The 19,156-nt window shown below is 34.9% G+C and overlaps 2 protein-coding genes and 1 pseudogene across 6 annotated transcripts; 1 reads left to right on the top strand and 2 right to left on the bottom strand.

Annotated features, from left to right (window-relative positions):
- Window positions 1–1,943: 1,943 nt before the first annotated feature.
- LOC111314913 (protein DETOXIFICATION 48-like) lies at window positions 1,944–4,029 on the bottom strand. Its single transcript, XM_022916529.2, has 2 exons — window positions 3,788–4,029; window positions 1,944–3,675 (listed from the first exon to the last, which is right to left on the bottom strand). The coding sequence occupies exons 1-2, from the start codon at window positions 3,917–3,919 to the stop codon at window positions 2,152–2,154; spliced, it is 1,656 nt and encodes a 551-aa protein (XP_022772264.2). The 5' UTR covers window positions 3,920–4,029; the 3' UTR covers window positions 1,944–2,151.
- Window positions 4,030–4,603: 574 nt separating this feature from the next.
- LOC111315494 (sucrose transport protein SUC4-like) lies at window positions 4,604–13,599 on the bottom strand. Of its 5 annotated transcripts, none has more exons than XM_022917243.2 (6): window positions 12,692–13,596; window positions 10,652–11,400; window positions 10,144–10,207; window positions 10,002–10,045; window positions 7,953–8,112; window positions 4,604–5,066 (listed from the first exon to the last, which is right to left on the bottom strand). In XM_022917243.2, the coding sequence occupies exons 1-5, from the start codon at window positions 13,209–13,211 to the stop codon at window positions 7,954–7,956; spliced, it is 1,536 nt and encodes a 511-aa protein (XP_022772978.2). In that variant the 5' UTR covers window positions 13,212–13,596; the 3' UTR covers window positions 4,604–5,066; window position 7,953. The 5 variants fall into 5 exon arrangements, with proteins under 5 accessions (XP_022772978.2, XP_089605384.1, XP_022772979.2 ...); XM_089749258.1 differs by lacking the exon at window positions 4,604–5,066 and adding an exon at window positions 6,988–7,620; XM_022917244.2 differs by lacking the exon at window positions 4,604–5,066 and adding an exon at window positions 6,988–7,583.
- Window positions 13,600–16,602: 3,003 nt separating this feature from the next.
- Window positions 16,603–18,201, top strand: LOC111314912 (protein ZW2-like; annotated as a pseudogene).
- The last annotated feature ends 955 nt before the right edge of the window (window positions 18,202–19,156 follow it).

Below are 19,156 nucleotides of genomic sequence, written 5' to 3'. Positions count from 1 at the left end.
TTCAAACAAGAAAAATGTGGGCAGGCAATATTGCTGGAATTATGATCTTGCATGTGTGTATATGCCATAATAAGATCGCATTTAATATAAAATATATATGAGCCATAATAGTATTTTATTTTGAATTTATATTTGATGAATTGTAAATGCTATACACGATTGGTGAATCACACAAACTCTTCATAAAAAATTAATTTTAAATAAATTTTTAGGATTATGTGTATTTACTTTTTAAGATTTTAAAATTAATTTGATTATAAAATATCATTGTATGATTCATTGGCAATATATAATATTTATAAATTGATAGTGTATTAAATATAAATAATTTTTTCATAATTAATATATCAAAATCACAAGCATTGTCTATTAATTTGACATGTAGTTTAACTAAGCTGGAACATATGTTAAATTAAGTTATCAAGATGATGAGGATATGGTGTGCTATGACTTTATAAGTAATACGACCCAAAAGTCCAAAAGCTACCACATTGAGAAAAAGATATATATATATATATATATATATAAAGAATAATAATTAAAAAAAGAACAGTGCAGTATAATTAACCCAAGTGATCGACTTAAAATATTTTGAAGGAAAAAATGGTGTGCCACACGTTTCGAAAGGCAATTCCTTACCACAGTTGAATATGTTCTGGAGTAATATTACTAGGATGGATAGGCATAATGATAGAGATGGAGATATGAAGATAAGGGTAAAACAAAAAGAAAGGTGGTGTAGAGATGAGAGATGGATCCAAGAGGAGAAAAAATTAAATCAAAATATATGATATAATGTAATATAATGGAAAAGGTTGAGGGGAAATGAGATGGCCTTACGTGTACCACTCAAAAGCAGCAACTGAGATGGAGCATTCTCCATGTTATTATCTCCTGACCTTTACTCTCATTGTCTGCGTTGCATGCACATGTTATATGAATAAAAATGAATTTGTTTTGGCTTTTATTATTGTTTTTGAGAGTGTTAGAATTGTAGAAGCAATATGGCAAGTGGAGGAGGAGGTGGAGGGGGTGGGTAACTGCTGAATGCAGAGGCACTGCTCCAATTTTTGTCATCTGAGAAGTAGACAGAGGTAATAATAGCTGGATTTTGTTTCTTCAGTTGAAGCAGGGCCCCCCCCTCATCACCCTCCACCCAAGCCCCAAGGTCCCTCTCTCCAGACTTCAGTAGATTCTTCTCTACTCCTCCCAATTATTATCATTCTTCCACTGCTTGCTTGCTTGCTTTGTTTGTTCTATAGACACACACATACTCTCTCTCTCTCTCTCTCTCTCTCTCTCTCTCTCTCTCTCTCTCTCCCCTACTCTTTTTAAGGCTTTGATTTTTGTTTGATGCTTGCTATGACAAAACCCATGATAAACATGCATGGAATCACTGTTTGCACTTAACCCTTTGATTAAATTACTGTTAGAAAATAAGATAATTTATTAGTAGAAAATTCAGTGCATAAAATTAGTGCGAGAAAAGAAGGATCAGATCAGAAAAAAGGAAAATTCTTGAAGATTGGTCCAGTTTTAAAGCAAATGAAAGCTTTTGAGGATATAAAAATATATATAAACCTGGACTTAATTTGTGAATAAAGACATGGGTTGAAATGTAGATAAATAAATGTACTACTCCATACTAAAAGGCCGTGGTTTAAGGGATTAAAAAGCAGGAACAATCTTCAAGAATTTTCCTATTCTATGTATTAAGAAATGGGGATGGTTTTTAGGAAAAACTATTATGCTAATTTTCCCTTTTAGGTAGTGCTCAAGCTATATATAGCTTGTTGCCTTAAAGGGAAAGGAACAACAAGAACTTTTCCACACGTTTTTAAAACAACCGACAGCTTAACCCTTTTTTTTTTTGGTTTATTTTCCTCTCTTTTTCTCTCACTTCTCAATCAATCCAAAATATATAAGAAGTAATTGAAGTATGTCTATTTCATTCTACATTATTAATTAATACAACATGGGATTAAGAAAACAAAAAGACAAAAGAAAATGAAAGAAAATTAAACAAGAAAATATCAGAAAAGGTGTCTTGTACAGCAGAAATTAGATTGGGAAAAGTCTTGAAAATAATTATAATTTCCACATTAAACTCTTTTATGAGGTGGGGCCAAAAATGGGGTAACTGAACTCTAATTAATGATCATTGGTGTCTGAGTTAGAGAGGAGAGGGTTTTTTTCAAGTGATGCAGACTTCACAAGTTCATCATTAATGCACAGTATCCCTTCGAAATCGACCTTGTTCTTGTTGTTAGTTTCCTTAGGGTTGGAGTACTCTTGTTGTTTTGTTGATATGGGCAATGGAGGAGGTTTATTGCTAGTTCGTGTGAGCACTCTTGCTCTTTCTACTTGAACCATCCAGTCTGTTCTACAAAGAACTAAAAGCATGAGGAATGCACAAGATGCTTGAGCTGCAAGCAAGCCAAGCCAGAGCCCGGCAAACCCCATTTTGATCACGAAGCCCATCAGGATAGCTACCGGCATTCCAACCAGGTAAAATGACCCCAAGTTTATGTTTGCTCCGATGGTTGGCCTGGCGCTACCTCTTAACACCCCACAACCAGTTGTTTGAGGGCAATTCCCAAGCTCACAAAGCCCAACAATTGGCAATGCAACTGCTGTCAGCTCAAGGATTTCAGCATCACTGGTGAAAAGCTTGCCCCACTGGTGTCTCATCAAGGTTGTGAACAACATCGCCGACAGGCCTATAGCTACGGCGCAAAAGAGAGAAACGATCATGGAAATGCGAGCTTTCCCAGGCCTGTCCGCGCCAAGTTCATTCCCGACTCTTGTGGATACTCCAACACTTAAAGCAGAAGGAAAGCAATAGACTAGAGAGGTTGTCTGAATAAGGATCCCCATGGAAGCAATGGTAGCCTTGGGGTTAGCAAGTAGGCCACACATCAATATCATGAATTCATACCACCACCATTCAAGGCAAACTGAGGCACAAGTTGGCACAGCAAGAGCAAGCAGAGAGGACCATCCCCTAAGACAGTCAGTGCTTGGAGTTACCCAAGAATCTTTATGTACACCTGAGAAGTACACGAATGAAGAGAGCAAGAGGACGAGGTTTAGATTAGTCCAAACCATAGCTATAGCCACCCCTGCTACACCAAGCTTGAAATGGACAACAAGAAGGAAATTCAATGGGAAGTGGAGAAGCACAGAGATGGCTGAACAGTAAGTTACAGGTAATGTAATGCTTTGAGTCCTGAGGTAGATGCGAAGTGGGTGAAGTAGTGAAAGGAATAATAGGTCGGGAATGGAGAAAAGAATAAATGTATGAGCCACGGATGATATTTCTTGGTCTTGACCACACCAAAGAAGGATGGTTTTCATGTTGAACCACATGAAAGAGATAGGGATCGAAGCGGAGAGGAGGAGAAGCACCGTTCTCTGTAGGGTTAAGCCAAGAAGTTTCCATTGTTTGGCACCATAAGCTTGTCCACAAATGGGTTCCATTCCCATGGCTAAACCAGAGATTACAGAGTAGCCGGTAATATTTGCAACACCAATGGCAAGAGAGCCACCAGCAAGCTCAAGTTCACCAAGATAGCCAAGAAAAAGCATGGAGATCATGGCTCTTGAATATAGAAGCAAACTACTAATCGCTGTTGGGCCTGAGATCTTGCCTATGGCTTTGATTTCTTCCAGGGCCTGAATGCAAACAAAGCAAGAAAATAACCCGTTAGGCTTCTAAATGGCTACATAAACATAATATAGAAGCAAGTATTAGTTTGTGTTTAAATGATTGAAGCTGTTTCTATACCTCATAAAGAGTTGGCAACCTATGTAGTTGTTGTTCATCATCATTGGGAAGATCCGGAGTTTTATTGAAAGGGGTCTTGCTCAAAGGAAGAAATGGGAAGGACGTTGCAAAAGATGGCTTTGGGTTATACATAGCTAGAGGTTAGCTATCTTAATTTCTGGACAAAACAAGTTACGGGAAAAGAAAAGAAGGGAAGGGATGCCCTGTTTGTGCTTACGTGGTTTGTTTGTTTTGGAGAGGGAGAAAGTGGATATTTATACAGAGGGAATTGGGGCCTATACTTGGAGTTCTCAGAATGTGTCATTGTTACTATCGAAGCGAATGCTGGAAAAGCGCCTACTCAAAAATGCTTCGGAAGTTGGAGGGGGGGGCCGCCCATCGTAGCTTTTTCGTCTTTTTTTATCTTTCTTTTTTCTCCATCTCTCTCTTCATCTCTTCTTTGAATTTGAAGGTTAGTCACTTCGAATTTGTATTCCTTTTGTTCAACAACTGAGGCGGAGTACTTTGAGAGGAAGAGAGCAAGAACTCAAGTCTTTTGAGTGTGGAAGGGAACCATATAGACCCTTGTGCTCATCTTTTCTTTAATGATATTAGAAAGATATGGTGAAACCCGCGAAATTGTTTGGTATATTGATAATGTGGGGACCTTTTTTGGCATTTTGTGCTAATAAATAGTGGGTTTACTCTTAAGAGTTAAAATAAATTACCTTTTTGTTTAAGTGGATTATCTTGAAAACCAATCTCTCATCATTTGGGTTATTGCATACATTAATTTGTATTACTATATTGAGAGAGATAAAGAAGTTTATCTTGAATTTGTCAAGTGGGAGTGGATTGACAAGCAAATTAATTTGATCCGCCGCTTGGCGAAATAACAAGAGCATATTGGTATATTTTTTTGACAAAGGCCGCTAAACGCTGTATGTATTAATAAATAACTTTGTAGGCAGATAAAAATTTGTTTACATGTTCAAAGGCAGCCATGTGTGTTCCATTTTCGCACAACACCTGTGATGAAGCACACTCCAAGCACGACCTCTTTTCTTTTTCTGCAAACATTGGAAGAACCGAACATCCCTCTTGACTACTTGCCTAATATGAGATGTGACAAGCTTTTGCTGGTGTCTGTGTTTCAGGCCCCATCTGTGCTGGATTTCGCTCTTTACTACATTCTTTTCCAGGGAATGAGTAAGAGAGTAAAGCTGAGATACTGGATCAGCATTGAAGCAAAAACTTGTGAAGTTTCTTTCTCTAACATATATGGCTACTGCTACTCCATCTGTGATAAAAAAGAAGCAAAAAATTTAAAAAAAAAAAAAAAGGAAAGAATTGCCTACTGCTTCATCAAGAGTACGATTGAGTATTTGAGGGGAGGCGTTTAAATTTTATTTTAAAACATAGTGGGGGATAATATAGTAATACGAATAATAATCAAGGGTGGCGGTCTGGTATATATATATTAGCTGATGAGTTTAGTTTCCTGATCTCCAAGTTGCTGATTCCAAGGTATCGGGATTGCTGGGTTCCAAAGATTGCAAGATTTGAGAGCTGAGATGGGGCAAAGAAACTGCCCTGTTTTCGAAACGAAGGAACAAAGTCATGCTTTGTTTGTGGGAAACTTAAGAGCTTAAGGAAATGAACAAAACAACATGTGGGGATTTAGGGGTTCAAGCGACCAATGTGTCATATCCAGTGGATCCTTTTTCTTATAAAAAAATGGGTTCTTCTTATTGTTTGAAAAGGTTATCTTCATGGGTATGTGGAGGTAGGTAATGTGTAATGTATGGGACCACCAAGTGTGTTAATGGAGATAGGAGTAGATGGCTGTCTGGAAAACCGGCAGATGGAAGAAAGGGAACACTGAGAGACAATTACGTGCTCCAATTGCAACCATTTAGTTTGTATTCCTTATCTCACAACAGAGATGAGATTGTCGCTCTGCGGGAGAGAGAGCCCCCTTGGCTGTGTCTGCCAACCCTCCCATCACCCCATTCCCAAACAAGTAGATCAGCTTTACTTTTTGTTTTTTGTTTTTTGTTTTGCACAGTCTGTGCAACTGGGCAGCTTCAAGAATCAGTTTTGCTTCGTTTCTTGTTATAAGATAAGCATAAGTTATTACTTATTCCCTGAAATCCATACCCCTCCCAATGTCAGACTCCATGTGTCTCTAGCTCGGTAAGTTGCTGTAGATGAGAGCAATGTGTCATGCAACTCAACCAAAACGGACAAATGTTCGTCTCAGATTTAAAAAAAAAAAATGATAGCTTATCTAATTGGGAAGTGGGGGTTCACCAGGGGTAGATCCCACACCAGATTGTAAAAATAGAAATTGACAGGTTCTAAGATACAGACTGAGTGAATGATGAGGATGCTATTCGTTTCTAGCGTTTAATCAGAAAAAAAGAAACTCAAAATAAAGAGAAAAAAAAAAAGCATTTTTGCACCTAGTCGTTGTTGAAGTGGAGTTCAGACAATTTTATTGGCAACACGAAGAGCCTCGAACAATACCAAATACAAGTTTCAATGGAAGAAAAGGATGCAACAGTGACAAGACCTTTCAGGATTTGACGTTAATAAAGATTACATTATACTACTTGTCTAGAAACTCGAACAAATTCATAGATTCCATTTTTTTTCCCCAAAAGAAGGTTGATGCCTTGAAAAGTAGTAGTATCTCTTAGCTACAAGTTCATATGTCAAACAAATTCAGCTTGATGGAATTTGATGCACAAAGAATGCAATGCTTGTGCACAAAGATACTCAGCTGTGTCTTTAATGATATGAAAATGGCACCAAAATCAATGCATTCATGCACATTATGCGAAGAAAGTTCTTCAAACAGGGGCTCCAGAGAAGCTAATAATGTTACACTGTTAATCAGCCACTAGACTATGATTTTCTTTTGCATGATTGTTTCTAACATATGCTGGATCAAATTTTTACTCTTAAAAAAGAGTCAGGGTCTTTTAAGTGCTTCTCTCAGGCCCCGATAGAAAGTGTTATGGGGGAAGCATCGAAAGCAAAACAGCCTTTTATGGACACTGATAAAGTGCAATGAACACAAGAATTTATTCCAACGTTCAGATGGCAAGCAAGCAACAAAATATATATATATATATATATATATATAAGAAAACAGAACAATCATAAAGAGCACCCCTCCATAAAAATGAATCAAGATTTTTTCAAAAAAAAAAAAATCAGAGCATAAAAGACGTCCCCATCAAGGTTTCATTCAGCACAACTCACATACTGTTTGCCATAAAGCATAATTCACCACCTTCATCCAACAAATTCGGGCACAAAATGCATGAGATTCCAATACATCATGATTGGGCCACAAATTGGACAATTGCAAGATTTCCTTTCACCCAAAAAAAAAAAAGTTTGATGTTTTCGTAAGGAATAGATCCCAATCAGCAGCAACTTATCTTGGCGCTAAGAAAGTAGTCTTGGGACTGAATCGACTGATTCTTGAATGCAACATACGAGGCTTTCACCAACATTTCCAGCAGGTGGACAGGTTTTTCAACAAAAAAAAAAAAAATTCTCCACTGATTTTAGATAACTTGTCTCATCCAGAATTCAATGAAAGCTACAATATAGCTTTCTTTTTTGCTTTGGACAAAATTCATTGAAAGCTATAATATCTGTTAACATTACATTTAAGTTGCCATCATAAATAGGCAAAATAATACCCTATTAGTATTTTCATTTTCCGTCATTCCTTCCACGTGGTGTCCACCATTTCTATTCTGAAGGGAGGCCTCAATCAGTATTTCTGGAAACTTAGTTACTGTTCTAGAAACAATCTTGTTTTAGGTTTCTGGTTTCTGAATATTAGTTGTAAAGGTGTCAAGTTCTAAAAAACAAAAAAACTTCAAAATTTTTTATGTAGTCTAGTAACTCACAAATGATTTCCAACATAAAATACTGTTAGCTGAAAGCTTCAGCTCAATTACTAGTAGGAAACAATGGAAATGAAGCTACACCCAGACTTTCAATGTTTCAAATGAAAAATGAAACATCGCATTGGCAAACAAACCTTAGATCATAATGAGTTTATTGATCAATGAAGCAACAATAGCTACAAACAAATTCTTGCTATCTGAACAATTTAATATTCATGTTGATGGCATACAAAAAATAAGGTATAATAAAATACCTCATGGGAGGGCCCTGGGCTTCTGTGAACTACTTCGAGGGATAGCCAAGATTGCCATCAGTCCACTGGTGAGGGCTGCAACACCAGCTACAGCAAAAGCTGGCGAGTTTCCACCACCAAATAGTTGATCCCATGGCCCACTTCCCACAGACACCACAACCTGTTGTAACAACCAAAGTTTCACAACTTAAATAGCTAGAAGAAAAATAATAATAAGCAACAGAGTTTTATAAAATCATTTTAATGACCTTTATATATTTTTAAAAACATCCACAGAAACATAAGCAAGCCTCTGCTTCACCCAAATTTTCAAATGGTTATTCATCCAAGGTCTCCAAACTTTAATCTTTATAATCTGAGAATTAAAATATGTTCCTAAAAATTAATGTTTACATACACATAAACAAATAAACTTAATTTAAGTCAAATATAGCAACTTCATAAGACCATATCATTTCAAAATCAAGTTATATTTAAATACTAACAATTTACAGAAATAGAAAATTTACAGAAGGGTGAAAACTAAACCAAGAAGTGATACATTAATGAATAATCTTCCATCAAATTGTAGGAGTGGAAGTCTGGTTGCATCTAAACGGTTGATGCTAGTATGCATGCTTAAGTGATACATTAATAAATAATCTTCCATCAAATTGTAGGAGTGGAATCTGGTTGCATCTAAACGGTTGATGCTAGTATGCATGCTTATCTGTGTGCATGTATCTGTCTGTTAAAGAGAGTTCTTGCTCCTATTAAAATCCTTGGTGAGTTTAACATGAAATAACAACTCCTTCAAAAACTAATCATTATTCACTACAAACACGAGTTAACATGGTTCCAACTTATTAAATTATTTAAACGACATTCAGAAGAATGAATTGTTTAAACCTCATTTAAGAAATTTATAGGAAAGGCTGAAATCCAGTCCACTTCAATTTTTCAAATGGGTATTAATGAGTGAGATGATATTCATTTGGAACACAGTGGTCCTATCCTTGAGACGGCCTACTATATTTGAATGACATTAAGAAGAATGAATTGTTTAAACCTGATCTAAGAAATTTATAAGAAAGAATGAAATTGCAGTTCACTTCAAATCTTCAAATTTGTATCAATGAATGAGATGATCATTCAAAAACAGTGGTCCAATGCTTGACAGGCTGAAATCACATTTTTATTTCCAATTAGATAAACCATCAAACCAAAAAGTTAACAGAGGCTATCAGTGGTCCAATTATTGATGAAGATTGAGAGCCATCCAACAGGTGATTGTAGCATGTCAAGAATATATAATTGTAGCATGTCCAGAATATATAATACTACCAAATAAATATTTTAGTGATATCTCCAAAAGGAGTATGTGAAAATGGACAGCGGCTTCTAGGCATGTAAATGCAGTACATGACTTTTAGCACTCCATGTGATAGCATGTTTCCCTTCATGATAAGACCAACTATAACAAAACTATTGTGACAACATTTCAACAAACAATTAGCTAATAAGAATACAATTTATGGACCCTGTCTTTTTATCATGAACAAACAAAAATTCCCTGCCCCAACAAGGTCTCCACCTCCCCATCCTGACCAGCTTGGTATCGGGGGCTTAATTCATGGATGGGAATGGGGATAGGGAAAAGTGAGACATTCCCTGCCCTGCCTGGACATCAATATAATTTTTAATATATTATATGATTAAGTTAGAAAAATTTTTAGATAAATTTTCTTGAGTAACTGTCATTTGGATTGACATCAATTCTTATTTAAGTAGATTATCTAAGAGTAATAGCTGCCAATTGAGCAAGTGAATATTACAACTTCTTAGTTCATTTAAAAAAAAATCAGAATCAATTCAGAGGTCCTTTCCCCATCATGAATCCCATCATGAATCCATAGGGGCAGGGAGGGGATGTCAATTGAAATCAGGGACAGGGATGGGGCGAATTAATAAATACCAAACAAGTTCAATTTAAACCCCCCCAAAAAAGAAGAAGAAAGAAAGGAACAAGAAGATAGATCGCAAAAAATGAGTTCGGGTGCAAAGCAATACCTGTGGAATAACAATAGCAAGATTCAGGACACCCATGGATAATCCTGTGGAAAACAACCAAAAGAATCAGTGCCTTAACCACTTCTCCACATCGTTAAAAACAGAGAAAATTTCTAGATACAAAAATAAAAATATTGCTCACCTTGGCCAAGTCCCAAAGACTCAATACGAGTAGATATCAAGGCATAAGGAACACTATAAGTGATCTGCAATAAAAAACCAATAGCATTAGTTAAATGCACAAACTGAATGCTCCCAGAATTTTTTATTTTTGTTTTTAAAAAGAAAGAAGATCAATCGGGACATTAGCAGAACCAGGCTAACCTCAGGCCCCGTCATAGTTTGGGCCTGTTTTGAGATCCGACTATCATGCTAATAATATTGATCATTAAAGTAAGTCAATCGGATAAATGTTTTAGTACTTTCATGCCACAAGATTGAAGATTGATGATGTTTTATGCTTTGAACCAAGAAGATCAACAAGTTGAGATTGATTAAACTGTAATCTTCTGAATGCCAATGTAGAGTAGCCAGATGTCGATTATGCATGGTCCATGTGGAGAAAACAACTACAATCTCTATGCTTGTATTCTTGACAAATTCAATTAAATGATCACATGATTTCCTGTAGGAGGAAAAAAGCAGCTTACTGCCAATGGAACACCAAGAATGGCAAAAATCACTAGTGCAGCAATCACAATGCCATCTGGGGGTAGATCATGGCCAATAAAATCCATATGACTTGCCACATAAGATTGAATGAGCATTGAGAGAAAGCACAGAGCCATGAGAATGTTTGAAACTCCCCAGACAAAACCAGCTCCCCATTTGCTACAAAGCTTCTCCATAAGCACTGAAGTAATTCCCAGAACAACTGAATTCAACATCAATCCCAATGCGCCCATTCTGACCCCTGCATTATAATTCTCCCCTTCATTTGGCTGACCACCATAGATCTCTTGACCCATCCAGTCAGTATCAAAGAGAAGAAAAGGGAACCATCCAATCCAATTCAGAGCAGTAATAGACAAGATTATCCATATAGGGCCTGAGAAATATCTAAATGTTCCAAATAATTCCCATAAAAATGCTTCTTCAGCCTGGCCACCTAGCTGTTCAGGCGCCTCTCCGTGAACGGGTGTAGATCTATGACATGAACCTAGAGGCACTTCCTTAGCAGCTAAAACACTCAGATATGTTGTAATTGCAATAAAAACAATGTCTAGAAAGAAAGCAGACTTGAGATTTGCACAGTCAACATCACAGGCAGCTGTCCTGGTAAATGGAAGAATCTTAAACCAACCACTGTATGATCCTGTTGCATAGCCAAAAACATTGCCAACAGCCATGGATAGCGAGAAGTAAGCATTTGCCACTCGAGTTCTTCGATGATCCTTTCCTTAAATAAGAGAGAAAGACAGAAGACAATGTCAATTTGCAGCTGGTTTTTATATTTATACATTAAACAATGGAAGACACAAGTTTTTACTGTTATTTGACAATAAAAATAACCCCACCATTGTAATTTTGATTTGTTTGTTTGTATATTCACATGGCAAACATATAAACACAGGAATATCCTCACTTCCAGTTAGAATTGCAAGTCAGCAACAACAACTATCAAGTTTCATTTATTTATCCTAGTAAAAACTTTTTGACAGAGAAGTTTGGCTCCATGCTCATACAATCACATTGGAAGAAGTGTTGCATAAGAAATTTTAAACACGAAGATTTATCTCTTAATATGGAAATTTTAAGAGGAAAAAACAAAACAAAAAAATAAAAGAGAAGAGTTTTACATGTCTAATTCAAAAAAATTTTTTGCAACCTAGTTCATGAAATTGCAGGAGCTCTTTGTAGTAAGTAGTTTTAAGCTCAAATAAAACTTAGGGACTTACTATGCATCACCCATGATTGCCGACAAATGTGGATGGAAACCATCCGATTAGCATTTATACCATATAAATGCTGAACAATCTGGGACTGTTTTTCATCCACAAAGGAAATTAACTGATTACATAATATATTTATATTTGATACACTGTCAGTATATAGATTCTATATATTATATGTGAATAAGACAATATCATTTCATTAATAAAATAAATTAGATGATGTTATCTTATTAATGAGTAAATTTTTAAAAAAATATTAATTTTTTATATTTATTTTAATGATTGATATTTGCTCATTAATGTGATGACATTATTTAATTTAGTGACAATATATAAAATTTATACACTGATAACATATCAAATATAAACTCGTATATAATAGTTAAATGATCAGATCAAGGTCCATTTAATAAGACCCCAAATTGGTAACACTTGTCTACTTCAACACTCTAAATTGGAACCAACCAAACTGAATTGGAGCAATCAAATAGTCCAACAAACTGTACAAAACCAATCTCTCAAAAAACTGTACGGAACCAAAATTTAAGAAAAAATTATAGTAATGTAATTATTATGACAACAAAAAACATGTATGTGAAGTGGCAGAACCGTCCACCGAATTTATGTTTTTAAAAAATTATAAAAACGTGATGTGTAATGACTCCTTTGCTTTACTCTTCAAAAAGATGCCAAAGAAAACGAAATAATCATATTTCTCGCATAAAAAAATTAAGCTAACATTATCGTCTAGGGTTTTAAAATCATTCTCAGAAAAGGGAAAAAAAAAATACTAACCAGTAAGATCAGCAAGAAGAGCTCTACAAGGACCTTGAGTCATGTTATTAGCAACATCAAGAATCCAAAACCCCAAAACAAACACCACGATAGCTCTAGGGCGATAGCTCCCTCTATCGCCGAACAACCACCCGATATCGGCAGAGTGACCGATGATCAAAACAGCTATGATAATGGAGACTGCACCAGCCACAATAAAAGGTCGGCGACGACCGAACTTGCTGGTGCATCGGTCGCTCATGTGGCCCACCAGAGGCTGCACCAGGAGGCCCGAAAGCGGTCCGCAGAGCCATATGATGCTGGCCCACTTATGAGGTATACCTAGCTCTTGAACGTAAGGTGTCAAGAGAGAGAGCTGTAAGGCCCACCCGAATTGTATCCCGCACCCCACGGAGGCGACTCGAAGCAGCTGCCGGAGAGGAACTCTAACTCCAACCGGCGGTCGAGCCGCCGCTCGACTTGACGACGACGTTGGAGGTCTCCCTTTGGTTCGTTGGCGGTCAGCTTCGGGGATCGCCATCCCTTCCCTTTGAATTTCACAGTTCTTTCTTTCTTTCTCTCTCTATAACAGTTTCTGTTTCTCTCTCTAAAAGGATTTTTTCTGATTCTCTGATCGTTGAAATTCGAGTTGCCGTTGATAGAGATGGCGATTCCCGTTGAGAGAGAATGGAAAGAGTAGTGGCAGGTTAGACTGTGACGAGAGAATCAACAAAGAAATAGAAACAACATTAGAATTGAAGAAAATTACGAATAAAGCCACGCAGGAATAGGAGCTAGAAGTTAGGAGAATGACTGAATTGGCAATTTTGCAATTTTTGGTCTATTTAAAGGGCAAATTTCGGATCAAATATTTTTGCTGTTTCCGACATTACCATAACCTCAACTGACAAGTTTTCCCTTAAAATAAGGTTTCAGTTTCGAAAATCTAGGGCTCGTCTTAAAATGACAAAAACACTCCTTTAAAATACAAAACGACATGGTCATTTTAGAGAAAACAGAAACAAATTGCAATAATTAAAGATTTTCTTTCGTGCCAAAAGTGGTTTAGGCCTGTAGTGGTATATGTTTCTGTTTAAAATTTACATGAAATATGAAAATTATATAATTTTAATTTTTGTATATATATATATATAATATGTTATAGATGAATTTTTTTTATTTTTTTAAATTTATATATAATTTTATTAAAATTTTAAAAAATATATTATTTTTATAGAATTTTTAAATCATATAATGTATCATACTTAAAAAAAGGTATAAAAAACTCTTGGATTATAATTAAAAAATTATTTAAGTTTTTTTATTATAATAAGTTAATTATTTCAATATTTATTTATATCTAATTAAATTTTTATTTAGATAAAAAATTTAATATCGTTAAAGTTTTAATCAATTAAGATAAAATTTTATATGATATCAATAAAATAAATAAAAGTTTGTCATATAATATAATTAATATTTGAAAAAATAAAATAAAATAAAATTTTATTCATATCTTTTTTTAATTTATTCTCTCCTTTTCTCTTTAAGATCTTTTTAAATAAAATATTAAAAATTTAATTATTATTAAATCATAATTTTTATAAATAATTTTTCCCTTTAACATATTTAAAATTGTGAAGTTATTATCCTTGGTTTTTGGTGTCCCAATATTGGCTGAACTTTCATCTTTTAGCATGCGCTCTTATTCTTTTTTTAAAAAAGAATGAAAAGTTGAGATATTTGTATAGTTTTTGGTTGATAAAGTTAAAATAAAGAGCTTGTGCTAATTTGCCAAGTACACTCGGAAGGATTGCTTCGTTTTCTTGCTATTTGGTTGTCGTTTTATCCCTGTCCGATAATCTTTCTTTCTTCCAGTTTCTCTGTCTCTCTCTTTTCTCTGTTGATATAATATTAATGATTGCTTTCCAACACAATTATATATCAAACGTTTTCTTTATGTGGCAACAAATTAAGTGGGGCTCGATATTAGAGGTTGGTAACACGATTTTTTAGCCTGCCCTTTGACTTTGCATCGTATTGTCGGTTTAATTTGTCCATGTGTCACTACTTTTTTCAGTCTTTTCAACACACCCAAAGATATGACGTTAATCGAATCCGGACTTAATTCGTGTTATTCATGTGATTTTTTTAAAAAAATAATATTTAATAAATTTAAAATTTTAATTATTTTAATTTATTTTTTATTTTTAAATTAGTATTTTTCAAAAAAATTACTTTAATTAATTAAAATGGTAATTTTAGTTATGGTCACTGATTAAAGATAAGTAAGCCAAGTTTGATGATCATTGCTGTTCGGATGACAGACATGGCATGTTAGAACACGTGCGTGTATAATTACTTGCTTTATTATAGTCAGGATGCTGATCTGGTTTTTAAATAGTGAGCATATTAAATTAAATTGAAAGTACAACTCATTTTTTAAATTTGATAATCTAAATTATAATATAATAATATAATATAAATATGATATAAATAAAAAATATAAAAATAATACAATTTAAAATTATTATAATAATAATATATAAATTTAATAAAATTAAAAATATATATTTTTATTTTTATATTAATATGAATTATAATATATAATTTTTATATAAAATACAATATAAATATAAAATTTTAATATTTTACATATTACATATACATAAATTATTAGATCTATCTTCATTTACACGCTTATAAAGCAAATAGATTTATGGGGTTTGCAAACATAGGAATATCAGCTTTCTTCAGCTTCTTTTGTTGGCACTTTATTTTTTTTAATTTTTAATTTTTATTATATATTATTATTTCTTACATGTTTGATGATAAATTTTTAATCTCAAGTAACGGAGATTTACTGATTTAGGAAAGTTATCCCTTAAATTTGAAACCCTATGCAAATTAGGGCAAAATCGAGGATAAGACGTAATTTACAATCCAATAATAAAAACAAAACGTAGAGTTGCAAGGAGGAGAACAAATCTTGGGTTAGGCACATGATCTCAGGAGGTTCACGTCGACGACAAAAGCTGCAGATGATCGGTTGCGCACTTTAAGAGAAAAACAGATGAGGTAGTCCTACATGTACTTTATACACCCAAGTTGGCAGAAAATGTCGATGCCTTGGATTTGGGCCCCCGGGTTTTCTCGTCACTATGATAAATCGCTAGACATATATTTTGTTGTCAGTGCTTTCACGTTTGGTATCTTTCAATGAATTTTTCCTTTGTTGGAAAAAAAAAAAAAAAAAGCGAGTTGCTTGTGCCCTATTTATAATATATTTTGAGATTACCTTTTTTATCTCTTGATTTTTAAAAAAATCATAAGAGCGTAATTTTTAATTACATTATTTTTTTATATGGATGTTTACTTTTCTTTGAACAAAAAAATATATATTTTGAGATTATTAATTTTTCACATTAAAATTATTTATAAAGTTTTAGATTTAATAATTTTGTATAATTTATATATTTCAATGACTCTTATAATTGATAAATATTAATAGAAATTATGAACAAATAAATCAAATATTATTAAAAATGATATTAAAATGATGCAAAATAATCACATTTTTCGAAGTTATCGATTTTTTTTACCCAAGTTATCAAAAAAATTATAAGGGTAGTAAGAAGAGCTATAAAGGTATATTCAAATTTAGTAACTGCATATTTAATATTTTTCAATCTTATATTATTGAATATCCATAAAAATTACTTACAAATATATTCCAATGTTGCTAAAAGTTACATTAAATAATTATATTTTAAGGTTACTGAGTTTGTTATACCAGGATTACAAAACAAATTATAAAAATAGCTTATATCCAATAACTAATATTTTGTTAGTAAATTCCATGTTACTGAATATCTATAGAAAGTTACTAAAAATTATATAAATGCTACTTGAAGTAATAATATTTTAAAATAATAATTATATAAATGACATATCATAAAAAAGGAAGCCCAATATCAAGGCCCATTTTAGAGTTTAGAACCTTATTTATTCTTCACCACAGCTCAGTAGCTAGAAGTAAACCAAGCCCTTCTCAGACCTTACTATTCTATGATATTGGTTCCCATAGCCCACTTTCTGAAAAAAGGCCACTCTTGTAGTCTGGTGTTCATGGGCACAAGAAGGGAGAAAGTGATTTCAGCTTGCATTAATATGAAGCATTGGTTTCTGCGTACAGCCCGTGTCGGTGGTAGATTTTCTGGATTGTGCAAACATTTTCTTTTTGCTCTTTTTCAGTTTGAGGGCTGAATGGCTGACCATTGGCTAACAATAGGCTGAAGCCATCACCGCCACAACACTAGTCTTTTTCCATTGAGCAAACGCCATTCGCTTCCCAGTAGACCACTTGAATTCCAACAAAAGCATGGAAGAAAAGCAGAAGGTTTCCAAATGCTTAATCCTGAAGAAAGTTGAAATATTATTTTGACTCCTCCGTACATCGAAGAGGAACTATCCTTTAAAATAGTAATTTAAATGCCAACAGAATCAAATGACAATTGGTAATTGGTGTTTTCAAAACTATATATAAAGCCCCTTAGTCCCTCCATGCATTAATCTTTCAATCATTTCACTTACTAGTTTAACACTACTGCAAAACAAACGCTAACTAACATCAATGGCGGATAGGAATGGAGCAAGCATTGGTGAGAATTTTGAAACTTTCTTCAATGGCTGGCTCATTCGCCAGGAAAACTTCCTTGAACAACTTGTTCAAGCCTCACATCCCAGGAAGGGCATGAAATCGAACGGCAGGAAAGCTTGATTCAGGAAGTCCTGTCCCACTACGAACAATACTTAGAAGAGAAATCCAGGGAAGCGAAAGAAGATGTGTTCCTCTTCTATTCTCCTCCATGGTTAAGTTCTTTCGAGAAGACTCTCCTCTGGGTTGGTGGGTTTAAGCCATTCTTTCTCTTTAAACTACTCTCCAACTCAGTAACGATGTTAACCCTGGAACAAGAAGAAACAATGGAGCTAGTTAAACACGAGACTAGCAGAGAAGAACGAGAATTGACAAAGGCAATGGCGACGATTCAAGAGAGCGTGGCAACTCCTCCGCCGTTGAACCTGGTTAGGCGTTCTGGGAGACTGGTTGATGGTGAAGCGTTAGACCTTGAGTCGGCCATGGAGACACTAAAGGTTGGGATGCTAAGGACACTGGAGAGAGCTGATAAACTCCGAGGCTCGACTTTGAGGAGGGTGATTGAGATACTGAGTCCAGTCAAGAAAGTGAAGTTTCCAGCTGCTTCTGCTGAGTTTCAGCTTAGAGTCAGGAAATGGGGTTTACAGAAAAACCAACAAAGAGAAATAGAATTGGGATGATCAGCCTGCAGGGCTTCCTGGAACTTTCTACATAATTAATTTGTCAGAATTTGCAATGATGAATTTTAAAGCCTTTTTTTGTCTTGTAGTGATTGAATATGGATCAGAACTGCATCCTCAAATCAAAGAATGCTAACAAAATGATCATCTGTCTGGGTGCAAGTTTTTTTTTCCTGTTTACTTGGAATTTGATATATTATTGTTGCGCCTGAAGCAATAATCACAACAATACAGAAGCAATAGACAACAATCAATAATCAAATACGCAGGAAAAATAAAGCACACCAAGATTTACGTGGAAAACCCTCCAGTGTAGAGGGAAAAAAACCACGGGCCACTAGAAAAATCTTCACTATCAAATAATAGTTATACAAAGTTCTTCTCTAGCTAAAACTAGAGCTAATCAACAACTAAAGAAACAATTGGAGAAATCTCACCAAATAAGTGACTCAACAAATACACCATGGATTTGTTTCTAGAGAGCTTCAAACCCGATCTTCACCGTTCAGAATGTAGAACTCTGAATCATAAACCTCCTGACAAGGTTCCAACTCAATCGGATCACGGATTGACTTCCGTTCAACCAACTCTCCCTTCTCATTTTTCTCTCTCTGCTTTTCCTGGCTTTTCTTCTTTCTCTGCTTGGTTGTCGACACACACCTTAAACAACCCCACCTCTTTTTTATTAAGTAGCTAGGGCTCTGTGTAAAATAAAAGATCAAGGCCCATGGCCTTTACTTGGTCCAAAACCACTTACATGGGACTGGACCCCATTTTCCTAACAATCTCCCCCTCCAGTCCCATTAGAAGGAGATTCATCACCATAGCAATTTCATTTGGAACTTACCTTGGCCAGGGAACTCATTCCGGCCAAGTTACTGCAAAGCTCAAGCTTTTCCCTGGGAAGTATCTTAGTCAACATATCTGCCACATTTTTATCAGTATGGACTTTCTTCAATAGCATCTGCTGTTCTTCAATCACTGAACGTAACCAATGATATCTAACATCAATGTGCTTTGTTCTAGCATGGTACATGGTATTCTTACTCAAATCTAAAGCACTCTGGCTATCACAAAATACCACATACTCTTTCTGATTCAACCCCAATTCAAAAAGAAAACGTTTCATCCAAAGCATTTCTTTACATG

The sequence above is a fragment of the Durio zibethinus genome, chromosome 20, assembly GCF_047325235.1.
Source record: "Durio zibethinus cultivar Kanyao isolate XHJ-2024 chromosome 20, ASM4732523v1, whole genome shotgun sequence".
In the NCBI taxonomy this organism is placed as follows: Eukaryota; Viridiplantae; Streptophyta; class Magnoliopsida; order Malvales; family Malvaceae; genus Durio; species Durio zibethinus.
The sequence above is the reverse complement of the archived record's forward strand: the minus strand, read 5'-3'. Positions and strand labels throughout refer to the sequence as shown.